The following is a 16,009-nucleotide window of genomic DNA, read 5'->3' on the forward strand; positions in this document are numbered from 1 at the left end:
TTGTCTAGTCAGGCCGAACCAACTAATACACATACATGCCCATCCATATGTGTGCCACTTGTTCTTATAGGATATTGTCCATATCTCTAATTCATCCATGTGCTCGTTAAGTAGCTCACTGTATGTCCCTCAAACCAAGCAGATCAACACCCTAACCAGCCTTCTACATTGCGTCGATCATGATGCGATGGTAGGTATTGCCTACAACGTTCGCTAGGATATGGCGAAAGTGGAACCACTTTCCAAAGCTCCTCCATATATCCTTCTTCTTACCCTTCAACATGCTATCAACTCTATTGTTGCTCCATGTCTCTGCTTAGAAAGGCATGTGGATCCAAATATACACTAGTTGCCTTCAATCCTGACACATCCTTGCTTTTCTTGGCTTTCCTACCACTAAAGACCCTGAAACATGGATGTTATCCAACTTGGCACCTAGGACTTTGACTTAGGTCCTCTCAAATCTTGATCTATCATAGCAAACCCGGATCTACAACCCCCTTCATATAGTGAGGGTACATATTGGGCTATCTGCCTAGCCACCTCATCCACCTACAATTGCTCCCTACTAGCCCAGATGACAACCTAAACCTAGCCTCCTCCATGTCATCTAGGTCGGAGAGCACATAATATAGTGGATCTCTGAAGTGATAGGATGGTGACCCTACTACATTCCTGTCCAAATTAGCCTTTTTTTTTGTGATCTCGAGTGCATCTGAAAAACTTAATGGACCTCCTAGAGACATTTCTTGCAAGCCATAATATCGAGAACCCCCAACAAGGTGTTACTTCAATCTAGTGACCCCATCCCCTCACTTGGAGGAACAGCACTTGCGCCTCCAATTGTGACAACCATTTACTTTCTTTCCATACTACCACCCGATATCCTATTCTTACTCATCTTGGATCCACTACTAACTGCCTAATCTTGAAATATTTAAAAGCACTCATCAATAATCCTAGAAAAATGTTACATCAATTATAACTAAGCATCTTATCCATGATTTTTCATGGATTAATTTTTTTATTTAAAATTAATCAAAAAACTTAATAATTTTGCAAAACTCTAACAAAGTGCTAGTTGCCTCAAAAATTATTTCTGAAATTTTCATAACTTTTATTGCATTAATAATATAAAATTTATAAAAATATGTATAAATGACATAACTATCAATTATCAAAACAATATGGAACATGCTTCAAAAAACATGTCTGAAATCTCTTTACATGCTACTGAAATTTTATATGTTTCTGAATTAATAATATTTTTTATTCATTTTTAATAAAATAGCATTAATTTTAAATCAAAATATCAAAATTTAAATTGTACTTTTAGCTAATGTGGCCTCTAATAGGAGGTACAAATTCAGCCTATATTAAACACTGACAACCTAATTAATCTAAGAATTACTTTAAAGTTGGGCTTTATTTGAGAAGCAACTAATATGCTGAAAATTAATTAGTTTGTTGTCAAAAAGATAGCACAAAAATTTGGAGATCCTCAGCATAATAAATAATCTGAAATCTAACATCTTTATTTTTTATTATTTTTATTCAAAAACATATTTTTAATAAAAATAAAATAAATATCAAAAATTAAAAAAAAAATACGATTGCATCGATCAAAGATCTACGATATATCACGAAGGCATGCCAAAATACAAAAATTGGTATGATTTCTCTGTATTTTTTTCAATTTCTGCCCATTTGGATGTAACAAAAAATGAATACGGAAATTTTCGAATCAAACCTCCTGCTCAACCTTCCACTCTCGCCATCTCTTTCACCTCTCCTCTCTTTCTCCTGTCTTACCTTGAAACAGAGTGAGAACAGGCCCTTTCTCCTTCAAGAAATAAGACTCCTAATCAATAAGGACCAATTCATGCTGGTTAGGGCACAAAACCATACCAGGCGGTTCGATACAGTACTGTATACCTTGTTCTTAACACCACTCCAATAAATTTCATATTTTGGATTTCTCATCCATTTTGTCCTCAAACTTATTTGCATTTCTTGTTCTTTGTCTTCCACTTCTCTTTTAGTGAATTGCTGCAAGTACCAAGTAGCCTGCCCGGTAGAATGCCATCCACATCCACATCAGGCAAAGTCAAACTTTATCAAAATATAAACTAGACAAACATTTTTCAATTGTCCAATCCCCATCCTTATTGATTAAACCTAAACAAACATATCCTGCTTCAACTCAGATATGTCTGTACATTCCAGCCAGATTAAAATGTTGGGGCAGCTTTGGATCAGGAAAGAACCCAACATGAATGATTCAGCCCATCGGAACCCAGATTAAACAAGTATCCAAAGTTCCAAACAAAGTTCTCCAGAATCTTGACAACTAAGGATATGGGACAATTAATGATGTTAAGACTTCAAGACAGATCAAAGATTAGCATTTGACTTATACCTAACCATTTTGAAAAAGAGAAGACTAAATCAAGCATAGTACATAAGAATACAGATTTAATAAGTACATGACGAGGGAACAAAGAAATAGCATATGACACCTCATCTGTTGAACCAAAGCGGTTCTTCACAGATCGCAACAACCGATAGGATGAGTACCTCTCCCCCTGAAAAGAGAATAGTGTGCAACAATTAGTCCGTAATCTGAAAAGACAATGGACTATTAAAATTCATTTAAGCAAAAAAAATAAAAAAAGATGTCTAAAGCTTTTCTATATATACATGTGCAATTTACAAAAAAAAAAAAAAATCTACATGAACATGAGGCTACATATCCTTCTTTCTAAGCACTGGCAATTGTAATGTACATCTCCCTCTAATTATGAAATAATTGGGATTATCTAGTAACCCTAAATTTCACGTTCAGAAAGCATAGAAGTCCCTTTAACAGAAGGCACATAAGTAGAATTTCATGTCAAACTGCCATGAATGGAACCACAGGCAAATCTCCCTCTAACTCTGGAAATGGGATTATCTAGTAACCCTAAATTTTACATTCAGTAAGCACAGAATTTGCTTTGAGAGAATGCACGTTAACTAGAATTTCATGTTTTACTGCCAGGAATGGAACCATAGGGTCTGGAAAATTTCATTTTGCTATTTACTACTCATACAGTTAAAAAAACAACAAAAAAATCACAATAATATTTAGTTGAAACTGATTATTTCAACAACAATAATTTGCTAATAAGAATAGTTGATGCAGACAACAGAGTATAGGTGAAAGTAGTTGCTCTATATTCACAAAAAAAAAAATTTAAAACAAAAAGTTCTATCGCTTGGACTTCTTTTTTCTCTCATGTAGTATGCTTATCGTCCGTATTTAATTCACATGATATGCTCATAGTGTGAAATAAATAAAGTGACAAGCTTGGAGTGTGCCTTCTGACATCAACTCTGACATGAAGAAAACCCAATAGCAAGATCCGCCGTACTGGTACCGGTCGGTGTACCGGTGGCAGGCCGGACCCGTACAGTACCAGTCCGGTCCGTACCGGCCCGGTATGGTGAGCCGGGTTTTGGATTCCGTTTTTTTTTTAAGTGTTGTCTCTGTTGGATCTTAAATTAAGTAAAGTTTAATGTCTTTTTATTGCTTTTTTCATGATTTTTGATGTTTCTATGTTTAAATTTAGGGTTGAAACATAGATGATGCATGTTGTTACTTTCTTCCGTTCCAAATGATAAAATAATACATAAAATATCTTCAAATTAAGATACAATCATTTACATATATTTAAAGCACTCTCGAATATCTCAAATCGGGACGAGTGCCGATGGCTCTCGTAGATATCCGGATCATAAGTATAGTCAGGAGGAGGCAGATCAACCCAACCAGAAGAAACGCGCACCAGATTATAAGAACTATCGGATCTCTCGCTCACGCTCTAGCTTTGAGAGGTGTCCTTTGATTATGTAGGGGCCCATCCGATTATGGCGGAAGCAAAATCCAATGCACCATATCCATATTCGTCAGGCTGAGGCTGTGGATAATAGATTCTGTATCCATATGCGAGCTCATCTGCAGCTGTATCTTGTCTTCCTGAACGACCTCGAGGAGCCCGTCTTTTATATCCAATGATATCCTCACAGAATCTATCAGGTGGTTGACCGTGGTTCGTATCCGTGTAGAACCCATAAATTGGGACTCATCGGTAAAATGAAGACCACCCTCCGGCTGTGTCTCATAGGTACCATACTGTCCTCTGCTCCCTCCATGGCTAGAAGATTCATCACCACTAGAATCTTCATCGCTGCTAGTCCAAGTCTCCTCCTTGACACTCTCCATTGGGACCCTTTGTTTTCCTTTTCTGGCCCTCTCTGTCTGGCTATATCGCCCTTCTCTGCTGAGCATCTCTCGATCAGCTCTCTCGGAGGGTGTCTCGTACCAATCATGTGGTGACTGGCTCCCCTGTGCCTGCGGCTGATCAGCTCTGGAAATGCGTGGAATATTGCGCTCTGCCCATTGCTCTGGATCGACCCTAGCCTCGGTGGCTATGAAGCTAGCTGGTCGTGGAGGCAATCCTGGCTCGTCAAGCTCGGACTCCTGCTGCTGGCCTACAAGCCAGCCGAGCAGTGGATCATCGTCATCATTGGTGAAGGTCCCATAAATCGGATCTGCATACTTGAGCTCCGCTTCCTCCTGAATGCACTTTAGCTTCAACCGCAGATTGTAGCGTACATAAACAAGATCGTTAGGCACTTTTGTGTCAAACGGTTGCTTTGTTTGCTATGAATGAGGACGAAGGTAGACCAGTTGCGCTCACGGTCACTAGAGGAGACCGTTTGGGAGAGGATCCAGATAGCTATCCGCTTTAGATTTCTCGCGGACCTGCCAAAATGCACCCACCATTCAGCTGCAAAAATATTTATAAAAATTACATATATGATAGTTCCATATTAGTAACCAAGTAATACTAGGTGAATGTCTTCCTGATGTGTGACATACCTGAATTCATATTGTGTTTGCTAACAACAGCCGCTCGGCCAAAACTGCAGCTGCCCACTCTAAATATTTTGCTCTGTGAAAAAGAAACGTGTTCTACCATGTTAATAATTGAAGATGCCGGTATACTTACACATGCTGGTAATTACTAAATCATAGTCATCCCTTCAAGACATAGGGCCGCTTTTTCTGGATCATGTTCCATCTTGTAAATCACATTACGCAAAGCATCCAGAAGTGTTTCATCCATACCAATTCCATCTATGTTGTACTGAAACCGGAGGTTTAGATAGTATGCTGCACATATACGAGATTATCTTAGCATAATTATATAAGTACATCCATCACTATAATTGTCAAACAGAGCCAGTGCACTGCCAGGCTGCTAGCCCACGCCTCGCCAGCACCCGGCACACGCGCAACAGCTTGTTGCACGCATGCCAGAAGTGAGCACGGACATGGGCGGCAACGAGGGGCACCAGCCTGAGCGCGCGCACCTGAGCGCGCGCATAGAAGGGACAGCAAGTGCAAGCCTCGGCCAATACTGCAATCAGCCAAGCATATTCAAGCCAATCGGGTCCAAAGCCAGCGCACGGGTCGAGCCAAGCCAAAGACAACACAAACAGTACAAGCCCGCGCACATTGAACCCGGACCAGCCAGCGCATGCGCGCCCAAAAGCCAAACAAGGAAAGCCACAGTCGGCCAAGCCAAAGGCCAAGCCAAGGGACAAGTGGCAACCATCCGCGTGCAAGAGCAAACAAGGTAAGGTCCTGCAAGGCAGCACTCAGCCAAAGATAGCAGGCCGAGCCACATGGTAGAAATTCCAGCACAAGCGCAGGGCCAAACAAGGAAGGATCATGCGCAGAATCAAAGAAGGAGCCCGCAGGCTCTTCCATAGAGATTTGGCAAGCGAAGGCATGGGCGGCCAAGATGCATCAGGCCGCAAGATGGATGGAGGGCAGAATGCCAAGTCACCGATCTGCAGGAGAACAAGCAGCTGGATCCGCGTCCCAGCTAACCAAGAACCGCATCCCAGCCATCCCGGGAGTCTATCCGGCCAACCAACAAAGATCCCAAAATCGGGCCAACCGCGGGCAAGTGGCAGCATCCGCACGACACACGCACCCCGACTAACCGGGCAACGCATCCCGTGCGTCCAAGCAAATCAGCACATGGCCGAAAGGGGCCAAACTTAATTAGACCCCCTTGCGGCTAAGTTAGAATCTTTTCAAATTTTGAATTCATTCCGCAAATAAGCCGAGGCATTAGGCCTATATAAAGGAACCATTAGGACCCTTTGAAGGATCTCGAATTAGCTTTGAATTGTCATTTATCCTCTTTGTAAGGGTTATTCCTTAGGTCCCCTAGGTGAAAATTTTGGCCGCAAGGCTTGGGCTAGGGTGGGGTAAACCAATTCCCCTTAGATTGTTCTAGGCAAAGCAAGGTCCCTTCCCAATCTTGCAAAGATCCTTGTTAATTCGTTGCTTATTGGAATAGAGTCATTTTTCTTCGTATTGAGCCCCAATACTTTGATTCTTTTCCATCGCTGAGCACCTACATTAGAGTAGCATAGGTGTGGTCCAAAGGCAGCAAGAAGAGAGCGCGTTACCCACATCAAAGTCAGTCCCAACACATCTTCATCCTTGGACCTTGGCGCAGGGTTTGGGACTGCAAAGCCCCGCGGCCAACACGCAGGCGCGTGGGCGGTGCGCAGCCAGCCGAACCTCGCCGCACTGTAGCAGGCAGGCGCGCGCGCGGGCGGGCTGCTTGGCACACGATCACTGTAGCTGGTGAGGTTCTTGCGGCCGAACCTCGCCGCACTGTAGTAGGCGAGGTTGGCCGCTGCAAGACTTGGCTGCGGCAATGCTTTGGCGGGTCTGCACACGCGGCGGGCTCGGCCAAGGTTGGGCGTGCTCGGCCGAGGCTTAGGCGCGCGGTTGGCTCGGCCGAGGTTGGGCGTGCTCTGCCGAGGCTTGGCATGCATGGCCACGATGTGTGCGGCACAGGCATGGTCTCGGCCGACCATGGATGTGCTTGGCCGAATGAAGGGGCTAGGTCAAGGCTTTCTAAGCAAAGTAGTTGGCCTTGGCTTAACCCTCCGTTGGCCTCCTCATGGCCCGATGTCCTTGGTTGGCGTGCCCACTTTGGCCTTCGGTTGGCACATGGTCCACACCACAGAATTTTTTTGCAAAAAAAATCACTGCTTCCTCTCTTAATTCCAATGACATTCTCTTGTTTATAAAAAATTAAAGATTAAACCACAAGCCACGACCCCACCACTCATTTGAAAAAAAATGACAGCAAAAAATGTACTCCAATCCCCAGCCTCAAAGCAAAAAAGTAATATTCAAATTCGTATGCGCATGTGCATCTCACATGCAGAACAATACTATGGATAAGTCAAGCTTAATAGGAATAGATGCTGTTTAAATCACAAGTGCAGCCAAAATCATGAGATATACCTACGGCTATTATATCCTTTCAAACTTCCAACGTTATGACAATAGGATGATGTTAGTTTCATGATGCTGCCTCATTTTCCTTTTGCAAATATGCATGTGGCATCACTATAAAAAAATGGAAAAGATGCATCATAAGCATCTCGTATCCACTGCAATTGCTTATCCTAATATAGCAATTAAAATCTTCAAAAGAACCAAAAAGCAAGTCATGTTTATACAGTTCTTATTGCAAGTATACAGATCATAATCATAATCATCTAGCCTTTTTCCAACTATTTGGGATCAGCTTTACAGATCCTCATTCACCAAGTATTGCAAATATACACGATAAACCTGTTTAGAGCAATAAGAGACAAACCTCCATATATAAAACAACATCCACAATATGCTCCAAAATACGAGGTCCAGCGATATCTCCAGATTTTGTAACATGTCCGACCTAATACGATTGAAGATAATAGACATGATCAACCCAAATGAGGTACAGAAGACAGACAATATTTATAAAATTGATGGATTGAAAGACATAATGAAAGCACATACAGTTCCATAGATTTAACAATCATGAAAGCTTACATGTATCTAATACCAATATATCATGCAAGTACATAAAATCATCACATGTATACCACATGGAGTTATAAATAGGTAATATTGATGTTGACATCTGCAGCTGCAACTAAATGTATATCACACGACTTGCAGACAAAAACTTCTTCGGACAATTGCACTCATTACAACAGGATTTCCTTAATTAAAAAAGTATTGTACTTGCTCAGAAGCAAATTCATAAATGCATTTGTCACACTTATGCCGCTGTTAGGAATAAACTCTACCCTTTCACATAGTTAATATTTCCATCAATCCATCAATTAGACCCAGAAGTTTCCAACCCTTGCAAAATCGACTGTTTCTTAGAGATATAGATTAATAAGTAATCTCTGACATAATTGTATCTCTATCATGGCATTCATAAACTCGAAATATTTTTTCTTGCAATCGTTCAAAAAGGAATAGTTTGTTTTTAGTGCCCTTCATGAAAATAGAAAGTGAACAAATTTTTAATTTTATCAGAACCAATCAATTTCCAAGTTGTTCAGGTATCCAAAGGCACATATTATATCAAACACATAAATTTTCAAGTTTTGCCAATATATACAACCCAACCACTTATGCAAATTCAACCCAAATAATGTTGACAATTTACACATATCCTTCTCTAAACTTTCAAATTTTATATGTTTTATTTGTTCATTTATCTAAACTTTCATTAACTTTTGAATTTTTCGCAAAATTGAAAGCTCTGTACCTATTGTATCTCATTATCATGGAGTTCTAATTAGGAAACTAAATACTGAAAACAAGGCAGTACAGCGTCACAAAATACAGCATTGCTTTTCGAATGTCAAAGTAAAATCCATATAAACCTCCTTTAACCATTTTCTAACTTTGACTTGACATGAATATGAGCTGGTGCAATTTGAAAGGGTAACATGATAGCATCTGTAAGATTACTGAAGTAAAGACAGATAACAGATTACGTATAAATTTATTAGATCAAACAACACTTTTTGGGAAACATAAACAGAAGTAAAATTCATGACCAAATGGTTAGAACAGAGATAGGTCTCTTCATGTGTTCTTACAAGTACTGCACTATAAACTGCAAAAGAAGTAGCAACATTTTCCAAAGTATCAAGCCTATGTCTATAGCAAAATGTGGAATTTTACCATTCATAAATCTTTTCTTCTCTACATAAAGTTGCTATTTGACAAATTGGGAGCATGTTAGATATATATAAAAAATGGAGATATAGGAAAGGAATTTGAGAATCTATTTGCTTGCAGCAATCCTTTCTGGCCAAGTGAAAAACCAATGCAGAATTACTGAAAAACAGAATATAGACCAAGAAAAATAATATTCTTATCAATGCATGATGAAAAGCATGATGAAAAAAAGAATAAGATAAAATAAAATCAAAATAGAAGAAGAAAATGACAAAGAAACCTCATCAAGAGGATAAACTACGAGTTGCTGAGTGAGATTTATATGGAAGATCAGATGAATGGCGAGGACTGCAATGGCCCACCAACCACAACTCAGTTTCAGCAGTTACAAAGCACATATATACTGGAGAAGTTGCAGATACAAAGACTATTGTCTTAGCATCTGCCAGATCAGGCAGAAATGCGACATCGCATTCAAGCGAGAACCACATATCCCATTGACTGTAGGCTTACAAAGCTAGATGTACTACCAAGAAGATTTATAGCAAGTTATCCACCATAGGAGATTGATATCTCAGTCCTTTACATGTATATCACCCCTCAAAAAAGAATTTATAGCAAGGTTTGTAAAACTGGTAGCAAGAACTATGGGTATGTTACTGGTTTGGCACGGTATGGTCATACAGACGCCATATCGAGATAGGCTTCCAGTATTTTTCACTCCCAACTGCAGTATCACCAGAAACTAGGAGATACATGTCGGTACCTGGGATTATAGGATGGCTGTGCTTAGTTCAGATAGGTACAGAACGATTCAGCTTATATACTGAACCAAACTCGGCACAACACTAGTACCTTACCGGTACAATATGGTACGAGTGGTACAGATCAGTACATGTCGGTAAGGCAAACCTTGATATATAGAGAGTGAAATCAGCAATGTTAGGCATTCCATCAAAGAAGAAATAGACCACAAACAGAGCAGCATGTTATGCTGAAAACTTTATTTACAAAAGCAACATGGTAATAAAGCTTTATGTGCCAAATCAAAGATAAAAAATGAAACTAAAGAGATAAAAATATGAGCATACGAAACAAAATAAACATACGAGTGAACTTCTGAAGAAGAGAGCCACAGTAGCTCGGTACGAGACAATTACTATGAATCAAAACTTTGAGTTAGAAAACTCATGACCCTTGGTTCATTTTTGGGCAGTGCAACATAGAATACAAAGTTCACTTAGGACAAGAAATTCCCAGCTATATTTAAGTGAATGAAGGTACAATAGATACAAAATGCAAACATGCAGTGAGAGTTTTCTAAAGATCGTGCAAACTGATTTTGTGGCAATGCACACAGTGATCTATTTCCTCAAGGAAATCTACCTAATAATAGAGTAGCAAGATAGGAGGAAGAAGCAACAACAAAGAATTCTCATACTCATAGAACAATGGAGAAGAGAACTAGAAATTTCATTCAATTAAAGATGTCCCTTACAATGGCTAGGCACCACTCTTTGTAGTTATAGAACTCCTTGAACCTACCCACAAATGTATCCACATTCATTTCTTGCTGAAACAGTAAATAAGAAAAAATATTCTCCATAATATGCTAGGACTTGATTTGGTGCAAATATGGAAAGTGGTTGTAAAAATAAAAAAAAATCCCCTAAATATGCCTCTTGATTGGATAAGATCTCTGACTGATGATATTAGATCCTTCCATGCCTAGACTTTATTGATACCAGCCTTATTTAATTACATCTCCAGAATTATTTTTCAATTTATAGCTGACTACTAGCACTGACTTAGGTCAAACCAAGGTACATGGAACCGACGTACCGATGGAGACCGGTACCGGTTCGGTACCGGTTCCATCGGAAAAAAAACCCCGATGTGCACGTGCGTCAGCGCGCGCGTCCACATTTTAGCCACAGAGTGGCATTAAATGCCTACGCAGGGCCGCGTGGGCTCGCTGCCCCACGCAGCACGGTTCCCTGCACGTAGAATCACGCACAGGTGCAAGCGGGACTATGATTGGGGCTCATGATCTAGAACCCCTCACCATGCCCCTTTGCCACACGCTCCTTGCGTGCACCTCCAAAAATCGCTGACAGTGGACCGATTGTTAATAACATCGGTGGAATAACTCAATACAAAGATCAACAATGAAAGCAAAATGAATTTTATTCCACTCCAAATTGAAGAACAAACAAGAACAATAAAAAGCAAAACAATCTAGTAGAGCAATTAAGGATCTTTACTAGCCCAAATCTAGCAAAGAAACGTAAGGATCCCCTCCTAGCCCAATCTAGTGGAGATTGATGTATCAACTACTAGCCTAAGTCCTAGAACATAAGATCTAAGGATCGAATCTATTGAAGGCCTAACCTCTCAATAGCCCAAGTCTAAGGCCTAACCCCTAGACCGAAATTGGCACAAACGCCGTCCAAGCCTTACGGCCAACTCTCTCACAAGAGAAAAACTCAACTCTGGATTATTCTCGGATATTCTGGGATGTACTCTCCGATTATTCTGCATGCCTCACAATGGCCCCCTACAGCCCCTTTTATAGACTCAAGACCCTAGACAATTTTAGGTAACCCTCCCTAAGATAAACATGAAAAATCGTCTTCCCATGGATCCAAGACTTCTCCACCGTTGATTGGCATGTGAGCAATGGCTTGGAGGGGTCCTAGAAGATCTCCAATCTTTATCTCCCGAATTTGCATGGATCCCGCATCCCAGATGCACGGCTCACGCGTCCCGAATGGTTTGACTCAGTCTTCCTCCGCTAAATGGACGGCTGAGATGGTTGGGATGCAAGGCTGGCTAGGACACACGTCCCGGTCCTCCCGGATGCACAGGACGCATGTCTCGGTTGACCGAGTTGCACGACCCGGGAGTCCCAGTCTGGCCAAGGTCGGCTCGGCTTTTGGGAGGGCCCGAGGTCGGCCTGCCGGAGGTCGGCTCAGCCTTTGGCAGGGCCCGAGATCGGCATGGCTGAGGTGGGCTCGACCTTTGGCAGGGCCCGAGGTCGGCCTGGCTGAGGTCGGCTCGGCCTTTGGCGGGGCCCGTTGGGTTGATGGGGCAAGGTCTGGCACGCAGGCTAATCCCACGCGGTGCCGAAGTCGTGGATGAACCTTGTAGTCGGCCAAGGGTCGACCGGCCACAAAACACATCACTTGGCCACTTTAGCCTTCGGTTGGCACATGGTCCTCTCTCGTCTTGGCGCTACCTCGGTATTGTTTGCGTGGATCCTCAACAGACTGCCCCACACGCGGACGACTTTTTTTTTCTTTTCTTTTTCTTCCCTTCCCTTCTTCCTCCTTCCCGAACTCTCTCTCTCCTTTCTTCCCCTCTCCTCTCTTCTCCTCTCTTTCCCTCCTCCTACGCGCAAAGAAGGGGCCGAAACCGCAAGCAAGATGGGTGATCCTCATCGGCCCGAGGGAGGTCGGCCCGAGGCCCAGTGCGACAAGTAGGCATTTTCTTCTTCTTCTTTCTTGCGAGTACCGGTGTGAATCGGTGCGGTTCGCACCGGTACAAGCCGTTCGCACCGGTACAAGCCGTTCGCACCGGTACCGGGCTTGTACCGGTGCGAACCGCACCAGTTCGGGCAAGAAACTGTTCAGTTCCATCATGCGATTCCCCCGCACACGATGCGTTTCCACAGCGCGCGGACGCAATTCCCCGCGCTGGAAATCGCCCGCGCACGTTTTCCGCGCCTGCACCCCGCGCAGGTGCGGGCCAGTTCATCCGCATGGGGCAGCTGCCCCGCGCGGGTCATAAATGCCACAGAGCGTTTTGCCACTATGTGGCATTTTTTTTTAACCCGTGCCACAGAGTGGTATTTAATGCCATTGTGGCCTTTTTTCACCTGCATCCGCTTGTGGCAAAGAGGAAAAAAAGAACCGGTTCGTACCGGACTGGTTCCGGTACGAACCGTCTCGATCTGGTCCGGTAGGCATAATGGTACCGGTTCAGCGTACCTTGGGTAGAATAGTTGAGAAAGCTTTCATTCAAATTTTCACTAAAGTTGGCCACCATACAGCCTTCTTACACCTACCGATACTGGTTCAGCGTACCTTGGGTAGAATAGTTGAGAAAGCTTTCATTCAAATTTTCACTGAAGTAGGCCACCATACAGTTTTCTTAAGAGAGCTATGCCAATGGTGACCTTGGGTGCATCCCACTCCACTTTGAATACTTTGTCGGAGTCATGTAGCGCAAAGATGGGTACTTGTGTCATTAACTCCAATTTGTGGAAGCACTTTTCAGCATCAAGCATCCAAATGAACTTCTCTTGTTTCATGTTGTTGATGGTAGGGGCAATAATGGAGAAGATGAAACACCAATACAATGATGCAAGGCCGTAGAAGCTCAAGATATCTTGGATGTTTCGAGAAGTTGCCATTCCTTGATGGCTCTGACCTTCTCCCGATCAACTTGCATGTTTTCAGATACAACATAACCTAGGAAGATCAATTTGGCACCAACCAGAATACTTCTTGGAGTTCACATTCAGCTTCTCTAGGCACAAGCTTCCAAGCACCTATCTTAAGTGCTCAATATGCTCGCAAGGCAGTACACAAGTATGTCATCAAAATACACAACCAAGTAGGCTCTCCTTGATCAGGGCAGGCACGATGTAGGGACTTTGGCTCTCCTTGATCAAGCTATTTCACAAAAGCTCATTAACTTGGTTTTATGGCTGCTCATGCTCCTCTAGCACCATGTGATAGTGTGGAAAAGCGTACACCACCTGGCTCATCATCGTAGAAGGGTTTGCCAAACCTCATCAATTGATGTTATGCTCTTCATGCTCACCATCCAATTCATCATCCACATCTGCATTAGCAAGGTGGACTTCAATAATGGGGTGTCAGCAAGGACACTGAAAAGTGTGATGTTATGGATCTCCACAAGTGTAACGAGACCGCAGGAGTATGCATAACACATGGCATGGTTCATGAGAAATCACCTCACTCAAAGACCATGATGTGATGGTTGGGGTAGACCATGCAATTGTAGTGTCCTTGAAGGAAGAAGGGGTAGTACGAATTGAGCCATGTGCATTGATGGATCCCCTTCTTTCCATTTTGGGCTTATCTTAGCTTCTCCACATGCAACGCCTTGTGATAGGCGTCACTCACATGCCACATAATGTGACAAGTGATCACATCATAGATCAAAACCCATAAGCCATTTGAGATAATAGGCTACACAAGTTCCTTCACCTTCATGTGTGCATGCCAAAGCAGAGTTTGATAAACTCCTTTGTGTTATCATTGATGCTCCTTTCGCCCTAAGATTCATATAAGATTGATAAAAAGATTAAGAGTGATATGCAAGAAGGAAGTGGGGATGTAGATGCTTCTCCATCTTTGGTCAATTAGTATCTTTAATTTTTAATGCTCACTCAAGAGCGTTGGATATTCTCCCACTATTTAGATGCATAGCCTTGTAATTTCACATCACAATCTTCACTTCTTGTTATCAGGGACATCCATAGCTTCAAAGAACATCTCGATGATGATGATCCAATCAAGAAAATTCTTCGGATGAGCCTCTCCTGAAACTCAGGAAGCTCGGCTTCGATGCCAGAAAGCCTATTACAATCCTACAAGACTCGTCAAGCAAGGGAAGATGAACCAACTCTTGATTTAGAACATGATGGAAAAGGTTGATAAGGTACTCAGATGATGCATTTGATGTCCAATCATCCTCCCGATCTGATCCTTTAAGGCAACGATCACGATCAACCATATGATCATGCTCCACCTATAGTTGTGCTATCCATTCTTGCAACTATGGGATCTTCATGACTCTTGGATCAATCTTCACACTGGGGCATTGTGGGCACTTTGGTGAGCCATGGCTTTAAAATCGATGTAGAACACTATAGCTAAATCGGACCCATTTTGATACCAAAAATAGTGCACATAGTGATCTTTCTCCTTAAGGGAGAAGATTTACCCAGCAATGAAGTAGCAACATATGAGGAAGAAGTAACAATAAAGAACTCTCAAGCTCATTGAAAAATGGAGAAGAGAACTAGAAATTACATTTAATCCAAGATCCCCTTTACAATGGCTAGGCACTACTACTTATAGTTGTAGGACCCCTTAAACTTCCCAACAAATATGTCCATAATCATTTCTCACTAAAAAGTTAAAAGACTTTTACAAGTAAGAAAAGAATATTCCCGGTAATATGCTAAGAGTTGATTTGGTGCAAATCCAAAAATTGATTGCAAGAATAAAAAATATTCTCCATAATATACCACTTGATCGCATAAGATTTCTGACTAATCTTGATCTCAGGTCCTTCCAAATCTACCTAGATTTTAATGGTACCAGCATTATTTAATTAGATCTCCAGTATTACTTTCTAATCTGTAGCAGCCTTCTAGAACTTAGGTCCGAGCCCAATGTCGAACCCCTTTGCTCCTTAGCTGAACTTTTAACATGCATTGGTTCAAGTGCATGTCAGCCATAAGCATTAATTGGCATGACTCCTGGTGATACAATTAGTCTACTAGATTATCTAAAGCAAGCCTAAATGATCATTTTACCAACTTCAGAGTTATTTAAATTTGCAATTCACAAGCCAGCTTACCGCTTACCTACATGTGCATGCATAGGCACATATGACTTAAACTCAAATCCTTTGTGTTCATTGATTCAATTAATGTGAGATCCAAGATTATGTTCAGGATGTTTCAAATAGAAAATATAACAAATTTCATTATCATTAAAAGTAGCATTTTTCGGCTTTGCAGGGCAGACATTAAATCAAAAGAAATCCAATTGGCCATATACTTTACTAAACCTTCTTAGGCTTCATATTTTCAAGATGGTAGAATAGCTAGAATTCTTATTACTGTTACACTGCAAT

The 16,009-nt window shown here is 41.8% G+C and overlaps 1 protein-coding gene across 10 annotated transcripts in view; it reads right to left on the minus strand.

The window, feature by feature from the left end:
* Positions 1-16,009, minus strand: part of LOC103697534 (DNA repair protein RadA-like protein) — an 80,052-nt gene that overhangs the window by 28,405 nt on the left and 35,638 nt on the right. For all 10 annotated transcript variants that reach the window (XR_015987483.2, XR_015987484.2, XR_015987480.2 and 7 more), the window contains exons 8-9: positions 7,743-7,823; positions 2,520-2,585 (exon numbers count right to left, since the gene is read on the minus strand). Coding sequence is in view for 5 of the 10 variants with exons in the window: in XM_088722626.2 (XP_088578752.2) it covers positions 2,520-2,585; positions 7,743-7,823 (147 nt within the window). In the remaining 5 variants the exon portion in view is untranslated. The remainder of the gene's footprint in view (positions 1-2,519; positions 2,586-7,742; positions 7,824-16,009) is intronic.

Source organism: Phoenix dactylifera, chromosome 5, assembly GCF_051530095.1.
Source record: "Phoenix dactylifera cultivar Ajwa chromosome 5, Ajwa_hap1_PhDact_Kaust_v1.1, whole genome shotgun sequence".
In the NCBI taxonomy this organism is placed as follows: domain Eukaryota; kingdom Viridiplantae; phylum Streptophyta; class Magnoliopsida; order Arecales; family Arecaceae; genus Phoenix; species Phoenix dactylifera.